Here is a 14,021-nt window from a genome sequence, read left to right as displayed (position 1 = left end):
CACACCTTACAAGTCACGCCTGCATGGAGAGAAGCAGCCCTTGGGAACACTATCAAAGAACAAAAAGAGATGACGTCAGCCATTTTGAGATTTGGGATTTGATGCAGATAGAACTGGACACAGCTGTGACTTCAATTTTCCGTGGCACCACCTTACAAAGTTTGCAGCAGCAAATATACACAGCTGATGGAAGCAAACTGCAGGGCTACCTGCCTTTCCCAGGGACATTTCACTCATCTTAAACTGTTTGTTTCAAACCTGTCATGGAAATGTATCTACATTATCAGAGGGAGGAGGCAGAGATGCGGGCAGGTGTTCCAAGGGCTAACCATATTGGGGGGAAGCAGAGGAAGGCCTGCAAGCACTTCTCCCATAGCTTTGTAGTGGTAGACTAGCATAGATGGTCTGATCTGCGGGTTTACTTTGGGCGCTATTCCCTCCCCCCCTTCCTCCCGCCCTGCCTGATGGAACTGAGAGCTGCAGATGGAGCACGAGTGAAAAGATACAGAACTGCAGCAGCATCTTCGCAGCTTGGAATTCGTTTTGCACAAAATGTGGTTGCTGCTTGTAGTTATTTAATTGCAGTGTTTCATCAGCTGGTGTCTTGAGCAGCAACCTCTGGAAACGAAGGGCTAAAAACCGGCGCTGCTCTCCAAAATTACCTGGTCCCTTTTAACTTCGTATTTCAGCTGGTTGACTAAAATCCCTTATTTTGGCTGCTGATCCCTTATTTTCAAATCTGTAAGTTGACAGCTATGCCAGAGGGGCTGCTTCCCCCAGCCCCCATGGGTCCAACGCCCAGTTTCCCAGGAACTTACATGGTTTTTTGGGGGGGGCAGTGGTGAGGAATTATGAGCAGGAACCTGTGCAAATAGCACATGCCATTCATGCATCCACACTAAAGTTAAGGACTGAACAAGACTGATGTCAATTTCTCTCTCTCTCTCTCTCACACACACACACACACACACACACCCCTACTAGAAATGCATTTTCCCAATACCTTCTGCGCTGCAGAAACTAGATGCTTATAAAACAACACTTAGAATAGGTAGAGCTCAGATGCAAGTTAGACTTTAAAGCCAGTGAAATCCTCAAAACATGTACAGCAATAACTGAGTTTACAAATATACTTTTGGTTAAAAGCTGCCAAAATATTTAGCTCCAATACAAGACCAATGTAAGCCAAAAATAAAATGCAGCCCTTCAAAAATGGAAAATAGTAGAAAGATGTGTACAGTGGTACCCGGGTTACAGAAGCCTCAGGTTACATACGCTTCAGGTTACAGACTCCACTAACCCAGAAATAGTACCTCGGGTTAAGAACTTTGCTTCAGGATGAGAACAGAAATCGTACTCGGGTGGCACGGCAGCAGCAGGAAGCCCCATTAGCTAAAGTGGTGCTTCAGGTTAAGAACAGTTTCAGGTTAAGAACGGACCACCAGAATGAATTAAGTACTTAACCCGAGGTACCACTGTATTTAAATGCTGAGGATCTGCATTTCATTTGACCTAATCTCTCTCTCTCTCTCTCTCTCTCTTTCTCATTTCTGCCTATCAGAAGATTTCCATGTGTGTTGTCAAATATTGTTGCTGCTTAGGTGAAAAGTTTGTTTTGGGTGAATATAAAAATAATTCCCAGTGCTGCTTCATTTTTATACATGGACATGTTTGTTACTCAGGCATGCTGCTGGCCAAGGTGGAAACAGGGGCTTACTTTGATCTTTCAAATTTCAGCGCCATCTCGCCTCTCGCCTTCTGTTCTGCTCAATTCACTATTCCATAGTTGTGCCCCCTGCAGCGCCCCTAGGCTTGGCACTCCATACAGTGGAACCAGTCATGATGCCCTAAATCCAAATCTGGTAAAAAAGGACTCCCTGCACATTCAGTAGTTGTGTATATATAGATATACACAATCATGTATTTTTCTGAAGCATTTTTACCCTGGTCTTCAGTCGAAAAGGCTCCCAGGATAGCTTTTGTTGTTGTTTAGTCATCTTAGTTGTGTCCGACTCTCCGTGATCCCATGAACCAGAGCATGCCTTGGAAACTCTACCAAGTGGCGGTAGCGACGGCGAAGAAGACTTTCTTCACCACCTCTATTGCATCTGCAGAAAACAGCAGCAGGAGACTTTTTCAGGTGGTTCGCAATTTAGCGGAACCACCTGCTACATCGGGGCCCAGTACGGGCCACATGATCTCCTGCAATGATTTTGCAAAGTTTTTTTGCAGATAAAGTCACTCAGATTCAGAAGGAGGTAGACTTCACCGTGGGAGCAGGACCAGGGCGGGAGAGTGCTAGAGTCCCGTCTAGTCAAGCTGTGTCAGATCAATTCCAATCTGTTACCTCTGAGGATGTGGACAGGCTGCTTGGACAAGTGAAACCAACCACCTGTCTCCTTGATCCTTGCCATCCTGGCTTATAAAAGCTAGCCAGGAAGGCCTGGGTGATGGGCTTCGTGGGGTGGTGAATGCTTCTCTCTGTGAAGGAGCCTTCCCAGACCTGCTAAAAGAGGCGGTTATCAAACTGCTTCTTAAAAAACCATCTTTAGATGCTGCCAATATGGCCAACTATCGCCCAGTCTCAAATCTTCCATTCTTGGGCAAGGTGATTGAGCGAGTGGTTGCTGAACAACTCCAGGAACACCTGGAAGAAGTGGACCATTTGGATCCCTTCCAGTCAGGATTCAGGCCTCATGGGACTGAAACTGCCTTGGCCGCACTGGTCGATGATCTCCGGCGGGCTAGGGACAAAGGAGAGAGCTGTTTCCTAGTTCTGTTGGATCTCTCAGCAGCTTTTGACACCATCAACCAAAACATCCTTCTGGACCATCTAGAGGGGCTGGGAGCTGGGGGCACTGTTATACAGTGGTTCTGCTCCTTCTTCCTGGGCCATGTTCAGAAAGTGGTGGGGGGGGGATGAGTGTTCAGGCCCCTGGGCTCTTACTTGTGGGGTGCCTCAGGGTTCTGTCCTCTTCCCCATGCTTTTCAACATCTACATGCAGCTGCTGGGAGAGATCATTAGGGGGTTTGGGCTGGGTGTTCATCAGTATGCGGATGATACCCAGCTCTACCTCTCTTTCAAATTGGAACCAGTGAAGGCGGTGAAGGTCCTGTGTGAGTGTCTGGAGGTGGTTGGAGGATGGATGGCGGCTAACAGATTGAGGTTGAATCCTGACAAGACAGAAGTACTGTTTTTGGGGAACAGGAGGCGGGTGGGTGTGGAGAACTCCCTGGTCCTGAATGGGGTAACTGTGCCCCTGAAGGACCCGGTGCGCAGCCTGGGAGTCATTCTGGACTCACAGCTGTCCATGGAGGCACAGGTCAATTCTGTGTCCAGGACAGCTGTTTATCAGCTCCATCTGGTACGCAGGCTGAGACCCTACCTGCCCGCAGACTGTCTTGCCAGAGTGGTGCATGCTCTGGTTTTCTCTCGCTTGGACTACTGCAATGCACTCTATGTGGGGCTACCTTTGAAGGTGACCCGGAAACTACAACTAATCCAGAATGCGGCAGCTAGACTGATGACTGGGAGCGGCCGCCAAGACCATATAACACCGGTCTTGAAAGACCTACATTGGCTCCCAGTACGTTTCCGAGCACAATTCAAAGTTTTGGTGCTGATCTTTAAAGCCCTAAATGGCCTCGGTCCAGTATACCTGAAGGAGCGTCTCCACCTCCATCGTTCTGCCCGGACACTGAGGTCCAGTGCCGAGGGCCTTCTGGCAGTTCCCTCACTGCGAGAAGCCAAGTTACAGGGAACCAGGCAGAGGGCCTTCTCAGTAGTGGCACCCACCCTGTGGAACACCCTCCCACCAGATGTCAAAGAGAAAAATAACTTTTAGAAGACATCTGAAGGCAGCCCTGTTTAGGGAATCTTTTAATGTTTAATAGGTTATTGTATTTTTTTGTTTTGTTGGAAGCTGCCCAGAGTGACTGGGGAAATTCAGTCAGATGGGCGGGCTATAAATAATAAATTATTATTATTATTATTATTATTATTATTATTATTATTATTATTATTTGAAGTGCAAAGCAGTTCCCTGCCCGTTAAATCTACTGGCCAAATAATATTGCCTTGGACCTGATCACTATAGAAACCTTTCTGGGGCCAGCCATAGAAAATACCAGAAGCTGCAGAAAGAAAACCATGCTCTAAATTATAATGGGTCTTGAGTTGTGGCTGTGTCACTGCCCCAGACCATCGTATCACAATGACCTGAGCAAGATGTCACAATAGAAAATTAGTATCTCCTCAGGCTGAAATACACCAAGCACCATATGCAATTAATTTTAATGGAGCCTGCCTGGGAAGAGGGCACAGGAATGACACCATGGAGAAGCAACACACAAACCTTAGTGAGCCTTTTGGACCACACACAAGCAATTAGGCATAGAACTGTACACACTAAAGAACGAGGATAAAAGGAACCATTGCCGTCCTTGCTGAGCACTAGGGAATAATCAGTGCCTGAGAAATAAATAGACCCATATTCAGACTATATACTAATTAAATTAGTATACCACCCATCACAGTGCAGTTCACAACACAAAACACATGTATGTGTGCACAATTTTACTCCCATGGGAAGCAGCGGTGGACTTTGAGAGATGACTCCGGCTGCTTTGCCCCACAATGTTGCTGTGAAAAGATCATGGAGCACCCCTGGGAGGAGAAACAGGGCTACCCCGTTGATCTACTTGGGACAGTGATGTGCCCTCCCCCCCAATGCTCCTGGAAGGGTGTCCTTCCATAGAAACATTGTGGAGTGAAACGACGATGGACATCACTAGGAGCATGGCAAATTCTTTCTGTGACAGCTAAACGGCTTCTGGGGGGGCAGGGGCAATTCAGTTTGCATTTAAAGGTGAACCTATCTAATTTGCATTATCTGAAGCAATACAAGAAATGAAACACAGCCATCCTTCAAAATTTGCAGTTCTCTAAATATTGCAGTGTAGTCCTTCAAGCTGAGTAATCTGTGTTCTCTCTCTCTCCATACATACATACATTGCGCACACACACACACTTGGGTAAAATGTTCATACGGGTGCATAAATTACAAAAAATAACATATAAAAATACATTACTAGGGAAACTGCTTCGCAAAAATGTGTATATTAGGGAAAAATTGCATACAAAACTTTATATTTAGGAATTATCACTAAAATGTTGATGATTATCATGTGAACTGAACATGAGAAAGTGAGGAAAACCAAAGAGAAATTGCAAGAGATAAAACTTTTCCCATTACTACACTGCCATTCTAGGGAAAGCTTCACCTACCAAATTTCTGCCTGTCAGTGCTCCCATTGAAGGAACAGGCTCCCTGGGAGAAAAAGATAACACCTGTATGGAGGTATGGAGGGAGAAAAAGATAACACCTGTATGGAAGTATCAGGATGCTTCTGTGTACATTTTCTTGTACACAGAAAGACCAGCAAGCTCACCTGCCAGTAGAATCAAACAGCTCTATTAAAAGGTCTTTCCCTTACCAGTCAAGTTCTTCAGTCCAAGTCGCCTGAGTCCAAAGCTACCATCCTTTTTGTAGTTAAGGAAGATGGCCAATGCAGAACGATCATAGAGTTTAGTTCCACGGATGATGCGCAGATTCTCCAAGGGAAGGTATTCAAATTGATTCAAAGCTACCAAAACATAGCCAGTGACTTCTCGGATAGACTGCAAGAAACAAAAACATAATTTATTTGCTATTTAACATTTCTAGAAAGCTTTTTAAAAAAAAGAATTTACATTCTCCAAGGAGGCTTACAAAGCATGCTAAAAACAACACAGCATTAGCATATCATTTAAAAACAGACTGAATTAATACAATTCCAGTCAATGGCAATCTATCCATAAAAACCTGCTGAAGCATTCCAACAGTCCCCTGTGTGAGGACTGCTATGATGTAGCCCCTAAACGCCAGCAAAGAAAGAATTAAATTGCCCCCATGAAATCATTCAATGACTTTGGTACCATCACAAAGTAGAGAAGGGTCAAAGTCATTTGCACACAAAAGGTCCCAGGTCCAGTTCCTGGCATCTCCAGGCATGGCTGAAACCCTGAAGAGACTACCAGTCATCTTACTCAGTAAGATGGATGGTTGATCTGACTCAGTCGGCAGCAGCCTGCTGTGCCCTCCCCCTGCCAAGCTCAAGACTTAAGAATAAGAGAGTAATTCACTTATGCAAACATAAAAAGTATGCCCAAACCGTTGATTCAGATATCTGAACACACCGCCAATCAGTATATCTGAACAGCCAGAGTGTGCTCACTTTCTTATTTGGGACTCAACCATACAGCAGCAAATAAAATGTTTTAAGTGCAATATACAATGTGACACAAGATGGCGATGGTGAGCCTTATGGAAAATTCAATGTACCACACTGACCAATGTACCACACTGGTCAATTCATCAGCCACAACTTAGCCTCCAGATCCTAAATTGGATAAATTATCATTCATTATTTGGCACAGAACTGAATTCCCAAGTCTTCTGACTCTTTGCCATAACCCAAACCTAATGGTCATGATCATGCAAATATCACTCACACCACAGTATTCATTTACAGAGCATCTCAGCAGCTTAGGGATCTTTTCCTCTAATTTGCCTGGGAAAGAGCTACATTTTATTCATTTTTTTGTATTTTCTGCCCCACTCCACCCCCCTGCTGTCTGAAAGCACCTTAGACCCAAAGTATTCAGGATCCACTGAGGTCAAAGATCCAGATTCTAAAGCAAATTTGCCCTATGCGGTTTTCTGACTCCGCTCATCCATGTGAATGTTAGAGAAATCCCACTTCCCTAGCCCCCACCACAAACATCTCACCTACTGCTTGGAGAAGATCTCCATGGGGGCAAAGAGAGGAAGCAGCTGCCTTCATGCCCCACTTGGACCTCCTGGAAGTATCTGGCTGGACCCCTTGAGAAACAGGATGCTGAACCAGAGGGACCCTGAATCTCATCCAGAAGTACACTCTAACATTCCTGTTGAACAGCTTTGTCTTCAGGGCTGGCCCAATATATTTTACAGTGTGCGATGAAGGGTAAGATGATGCCTCGCCCCTATACTGCTTTCAGAAGCTGATCAGACTGCTTGTTGAATTCTGGCAACAGCACATCACCTGGAGGGCAGCAAGGTAGCTTGTGGGATATAGAGCTGGCCACTTGGCATACTGCCCTCCAGCACCTTACTGCGGCAACTCACTGCCTGGCAACTCAGAGTTATCAGTAGTGGTGGGGGAGGGGTGTCCATTGCTGTCCTAGCTTACCAATCTTGTGGGTCACTGCTGCTTTCCAGGAGGGTGAGGAGCTCAGTACAGGGATCTCAGCATGTGGTGACACAGCCAATCCAATTCTACCTTCCACTGAGCTCCCCACATCTTGCCTCTTCCCCTCCAGGTAAGCAGCTGTGTTGGAAAGCCAGGAGAGCCACAGAGTGTCACCTGTGCCACTCCACCAGCTGCTACTGACTGCAAGATGCAGCAACAATGCCACCATGCATCACATGAGCAGAGTGACACAGGTGTGGCATCTGCCAGGATGTGTGGCCCGGTCGCCTCTCTCCCTGCTTGCCTGGGCAAGGGGCTCTCTCAACTATACTATGAGATGGGTTGGGAGAAGGGATTCAATGAGACAGACAGATTGCCCAAATCAGCAACAAGCAAGCATAGCTGCTTGGCCAAAGAGGACAAGAACACCTGGAAGGACTCATCATTGCTGCCCTCCTGCAACTGCTGCCTGAGGTGGCTATTTCACTCTGCCTAATGGTAGGGCTGGCACTGCTTGGCTTCATCCAGACCAGAAAACCAACAAAACATATGACTGCATCAGAACATTTACAATCTCCATTGCAACAGACCTCGTTTGTAAATGCAGACAGGAAAATTAAAGCTTTTTGCCACATCAATGCCTCGGTTGTCTTTGAGCCTGTGTTTTCATCTGGAAAAGGCTGAGGGGAAAGGCAGGGATTTTCATCTTCCTGCATTACTACCCACAGAAGCAAAAGTCAAGTTGCAGTTCTTCCACACCCTGAAAAGGATGAGCTGACATCTGAACTCTGAGCTTGTGAAGTGCAATCCTTCCCAGTTCCAAAAGACTTAATTCAAACAAAAGGTTGGTGACTGATAACTTCTGCTCTTTAAGATAAAGCTCCATCCATTTACACTTCAGGGGAAAATGCGCCACAAGCAGGATACTCTGAATCTTTTGAGCTGCTGAAGCTGTTGGAAGCAGCTCCTGCCCCTCCTGTCAGAGTGAGCTTTGGCGTGTACTTGAATGAGGCAACAAAGGGAGATGCTGAACCATCTGTTATCTCAGTGGCTTCCAATGTTCCTCTCCTCGCCAAAGAGCCTCTATCTAGATCAGGCTGAGGAAGTGAGAAGAGAGGCAAAGAGGGAAGGGGGCGGCGGGTTCTGAATGGACACACCCTCACGTTGGACAACCCTGGCTTGGCTTCTTTTTAGAGCAGCTGTGTTTGCATCAACAAGAATAACAAACTAATTGTTCCACCTGTGGCGGATGCAATTCAGTGATACTTTGGAGAGGGGAGGGGAGATTACTGCACTTCACTTTGAAGTCAGTCATCAAATCTAGCAGAAGGTTTGCCAGTTCTTCTAAAAGCAATTCATGTAAACCAAAGGCAGTGGGGGTGTGGGGAGACTCACAGCATATTTGGAAGCCAGATGGCAGGCAGTTTCATATATGAAATTGTTAATTAATAATTCCACAGAACCTAGTAGCCCAAATCTGTACCCACCAACATCAAATGAGTAAAAGACTTCATGGTCTAAAAAATAAATAAATCTCTTGCAAGGCTGCAGACCTAGGAAGCTGGGCTGAAAAGTAAGAGCTTGTCTGTAAAGAGCAGGGGTAGATCAGCCTTTTCCATTTTGTGTCATGAGTTCAGGTATAAGTCTGTTCCAGTCCATTTTCTGCAGTTTTCTTTAAAAAAAAACAACAAACTGCTCAGAAAGACTATGCACCTTTTGTGTGTCCTTTTCCTAAAATGCTCATTTTTAAAATGTATTTCCTGCCCAAAAACACTTTGGGGAGTATGCTTTTCTATGTAATTTTCCTTCAGATCACAAGCTAACTTCAAACGATGCTTTCAGATCCTGGTTTGCAGGCCCAAACAAAGCATGGCTAGTAAGCTTGGTCAGGTTTGGATGAAGAGGCAACCAGAACTCAGCTGAACTAACCATGGTTTAGTGCAGGGGTAGCCAACATGGTGCCCTCCACTTGTTGCTGGACTACACATCCCGTTACCACTGACCCTTGGCCGTGTTGGCTGGGGCTGGCAAGACAGAGACCAACAACACCTGGAGGTTAAGTGTCCTATCCAAACTGGGGCATTATCTTGTAGTCCCCACAGCAACCCTATAGGGGAGGCCTTTGCCTTACCCCATAGTATAGCCTCCCACCAGAACTCTTGGCAGAACAGAGAATTTGATTCCTGAACTATAGGGTGTCTAAGGTTCTATATAATGGAAGTTTCCATAGTTGCTTGCCAAAGGTAATTGGTGATTGACTATTTATAAGCCTGCAACTAATATGTAATTAAAATATAGAAAGGAAAAGCCAGATTAATGAACAGTAGATTGTTACCCCGAGTCCTATTACAAAGGATTAATATCAACACTGCTTTAAAAGTGGGCGGAATTGGGAGGCAGCTCTAACAAGCATTGCACACCATGCTTGTGACACAGCCAGATAACAAGGTTGCCCTTGACCCCAGGCAAAGTGCAGCAAACTCCTAAGGCCATTGTTGAAGCTGGCGAGCATAAACACAATGTAGATATAGATGCCCATGTAACAGCTCTCCAAATACACGAGAGAGAAAACAAGCGTGAACATCAAAGTAAGTTAGCAGATCAAAGAGGAATTTGTTAACATGCACTGAATTAAGTTTAGCTCTAACAGAAATGCCAGATCTATAGCAGACTGCTCTTGACTCTGCAAATTGAAAACCATGAAACTCCGGGGCCTGGTTCTCCCTGAGGTAGCAAACCTGTGTCTGGGCTTTTCAGCCCAGCAGGTGGGGGAGCACATGATGGGATGCTCTTCTGTGCAAAAAAAGAGAAAAACCCTCACAACTAACATGTCAAGGAGAAGTCAAAGGCAGAGACCTCTCTCCGACATGCTAATTTTTTAAAGGCAAACACACACCCTTCAGTGAGAACAAAGTTTGTTCTTAGCAGCAGCAACAACAACTGCTAACTAAATCTATATATATGGATATATATTAAAAAAAGAAAAGCCAAAGTATATTGGAGTAGAATAAAACCTTGCCCAGAATATATATATATTAATCATCTGTGCACCCCACCCCCATGAAAGGTTCCACTCAAGTATGACAGAAACATTTCTTTTAGTGGTTGCTACAAACTTATATCCACTTAATTATACATTAAATACCCCCCCCCACATCTCTCATCAAGCCATTCCATCATGTGGAAAGATGTAGACCAGATTTTCTGAACTCACATGAACAAACTAGGCAAGTTTAAATACTTAAACTGCAATCCTATCCACATTTACCAATGAGTTAGCCCCAATGATCTCAATACAAAGCTTAATTCTTAGTAGATGTGTACTGGATTGCTGTAAGGCTTCAATTGTAAGAACACTTATTTGTCTATTTGGAATAATTTGTAGTCTGCTCCCCCCCCCCCCAAAAAAAAAGGAGATCAACGTGGAATATACTGAAAGCACTAAAAAGGCATTAAGGAGCAACAGCAAACAACAAAATTCAAAGCAGCCGAAAAAATCTAGCAGGACTCACAAACTTGATTAAAGAGAAAGGTTTTACCTTCCCTCCCAGTGAAGAAGCCATACTCAAGACTTTACTCAAGAGAAAACCCCACTGAATTTGATGGGAGCTGCAGTAAAAGTACAGGGCCGATCCAATGGTGTTACTAGGGAGCTCAGACTCACTGTACTTTTGAGTGTCTTCCTAAAGTCTTGAATCTAGTTATTTTCATTTTGCCTGGGGGAAAGTTGGGATAGTCAGGGCAAGAATGTTCTTTTTTTGCATTGCTGACCTTGCTCCCTAGAATTACTTTTTTCAGAAGAGATGCTTTCCCAGACAGAAACAGTCCACTTGTCAGCAGCTGGAAATGACTTTTGGTTGCTTGATGTGTCAAAAGGCTTGTTGCAGATGTGCAATTTGGTGGCAAATTGGCCAAGGGGGAAGCTGACTTGCGTGGCAGATAAGGCATTGGGTTGGATCCTTCAGTAAGTGGGCATTTCCCTAAAAGGGCTCAAGAAGCGATGTTTCTGTCTGGGAGCCCACATGGGGGCCGATGGGCCATAGCCCCCTTCCCAATGGCAGACCTGGTAGGGTGGCCACAACTTGACCCATGTCATGGGGTGAACCTCAGTCCAGGGCCACCTTAGCCCTCCAGTCAGGTGGGCTAGCTGATGCCATATTCATACGCAATGCCTTCACCAAAGCTTACTTACATCTGTAATCAATAAAAGAAGTGGCCTATTTAAACCCAAATACCGATGGTCTTCTGCCTTATTTTGCCTCTTGTCCATCTTTTCTGGGCTGTGCACCTCCTACTATTGGGTATGCAAGTAGATCTGCTGTATCAACTCTCAGTCTGGAGACTTTAGAACTAGATCTGCTATTCTTCACCTCTCCAAGTCTTGTGTATTTTGTGATGTGTCAGAAATGTCCTTGTCTGCCACAAGCTGAGCCATTCTCCTGTGAATTCCTTTGGTGCTTGTTGCATCAAAAGATGTGGAAACTATAGCAGACAGATTGAAAATAGCATGAGTTGTCCTCTGGCTCTCTTTGCTAGGACAATAGTAACAGGAGATACACAGCCATTACAGTGAAGGAGAAAGAACTAAGGCATGTCAACAAAGTCTGACCATTTATGCTACATACACATGCTATGGACTGCTGATTATGAATAGCCAACAAAGTGAGTTTGCACCAAGGTGATTGTCATTAAATAGTATGGTGGGTGATAACTAACAAGTCGGTGTATATGGCTAATAATGGTTTCATATGGAACAAAGGACAGAGCTAAATGTTTTGTACGTATGAATACATGCAGGTGTGTGTTGGTATTCACAAAGTTTCGGATCCTCCAGTACCTAGAGAGGACTATACATCAGCTCATGCCATACTACATACGTTACGGGCAAGAATCCATGATCAGCAACTAGTTTTTATAGGAAATCATATGAAGAAAAGAGTGTGGAATAGCAGGCGAGGGTCTCTTTTTCTCTCATGCTCTATCAAGTGGCTGGCTGCCAAGTCCACAACCTTCTTTAGCTTCTGAACCCAGTTACTTTGGAGGAGATACAGCTACCCAGAGGCCCAGTTTGGACCATGGACTACCCGTTCAAGAGCCCTACTTTATGGCATAAAAACACCCAAAGTTCATATTGTTTGGCTATAGATATGAAGACTGGTGGCTTGCCATATTGATTCTTGAGGTCCTCTACAGCTTTTATTTTAATCCAAGCCGGATTCAGTCCTTGCCTTCCCTCCAACTGAACTACCATCCATTCACCCACCTGCAGCGTGGCAGAAGGGTTGAGTCCCTCGATCCTCTCGTCCTTTGTAGAAAGGTAAGCAGGAAAAAGATGGGCAGAGGAGGGGGTTAGAGATTTGGGGCTTACAGGTGGGGGTAAAGGGGTAGCATCAATCCATTTTGACTCAGGATAAGCGGAGCTATTTTCTGAAGTCCGCTCACCTGCACTGGTGGGCAGTGTTGCAGCTAGGCTCTGGACGCACAAGTGACCCAACAAATGGCCGTCGCTATTGGCCAATGCTGGCAGCCCTTGGACAGGCATTCCCCTGGCAGCGGGCCCAACCAGCCACTGGGGATGCTTGGGCCCGCTCTCGGGGATCATTAAACTGTGGTCTGCCTGGCAGTCTTTCCTATCTACTCTCTTGAATGGAGACAGAGAATTCACTCTGGTTATTATGCATATGGATATTATGTATTCATGTATTTGGATCTTCCTTAATGTGATTCATTTGAAATAGTGCTTATTGCATATTTATGTATTTTTATTATGGTTTTTTTATTTTAAAAATATCTGTGGATACTAAGTCATATATAAATGGAAAGACTAAATAATAGTAAATTAATGATGATGATGATGATGATGGAACTTACAGTCACCAGGTTCAGAATAGGCAAGAGAAATATTTCTTGAAACAATGCATATTATTTAATATATACAATTTAGAACCAAATGAAGAAACTATGGTCTTAGACAAGTTTTTAATTATCATTGTTTTTCCAAATTTCCCTTCCTCGTGTCAACACGATCCCACAGTGGTTTTGTAGCAAATTCATGGAGCTCACATAAGCCTACCATTATTAGACAATATGAGTAATGAGAACCTCCATGCTCAAACATCCTCACCCTGATAGCAGGGTTGGTGACAAACACACCTCAGGGTCATGTATTGCCTTCCTGCTCACCTGTGAGCTGCCTGGAGGTATCCAGTTGTCCACTGTGGGGAAAAGAATGCTGTACATCATTGTCTATTCTTATATTATTCCAAGCACATTTGAGGGAACCTTGTGGGGTGGGGGATGAAGCGGTGTCATGCCTCAGTATGAGTCTCATCTGGAATTCCTTATTGCATGGCTTGGGGTTTGAAAGTCTTTCCTAAGATTTGGCTGCAATTACGGCCTGCTTGATGGTGAAGCAAAGCAATTCAGAGCTTGCCACTTTTATACTGCTATCTTCTCATTTACTTCCTTGTTAAAGTTGGCCTTGAAATCTTACTGGCAGTGCAAGCTATGCAGAGCCATTCTGTTCTGCTGATGCACTGACACCAGACGTCTTCAAAGCTATATTTCTGCCTAACATTCACACCCCTCTTTCATGATACCACTAGGTCAAAAATCAATAAGAAAACAAACTCTCTGTTCACCAATTCCCATAATAAGCATAGAATGGCCAGGCTTTTTTACTTTTTCTTTTTAGAGCATTTGGAGTCTGAAACAAGCCCAATAACAAGTCAATGATTTAATGCATGTTT

General features: G+C 44.6%; 1 protein-coding gene across 6 annotated transcripts in view; it reads right to left on the bottom strand.

Annotated features, from left to right (window-relative positions):
- The window catches only part of ERBB4 (erb-b2 receptor tyrosine kinase 4), a 760,363-nt gene that overhangs the window by 339,051 nt on the left and 407,291 nt on the right, over positions 1-14,021 (bottom strand). For all 6 annotated transcript variants that reach the window (XM_028704728.2, XM_028704741.2, XM_028704748.2 and 3 more), the window contains exon 3: positions 5,497-5,680. In XM_028704728.2, the coding sequence (XP_028560561.2) occupies positions 5,497-5,680 (184 nt within the window). The remainder of the gene's footprint in view (positions 1-5,496; positions 5,681-14,021) is intronic.

The sequence above is a fragment of the Podarcis muralis genome, chromosome 1 (assembly GCF_964188315.1).
Source record: "Podarcis muralis chromosome 1, rPodMur119.hap1.1, whole genome shotgun sequence".
In the NCBI taxonomy this organism is placed as follows: Eukaryota; Metazoa; Chordata; class Lepidosauria; order Squamata; family Lacertidae; genus Podarcis; species Podarcis muralis.
The sequence above is the reverse complement of the archived record's forward strand: the minus strand, read 5'-3'. Positions and strand labels throughout refer to the sequence as shown.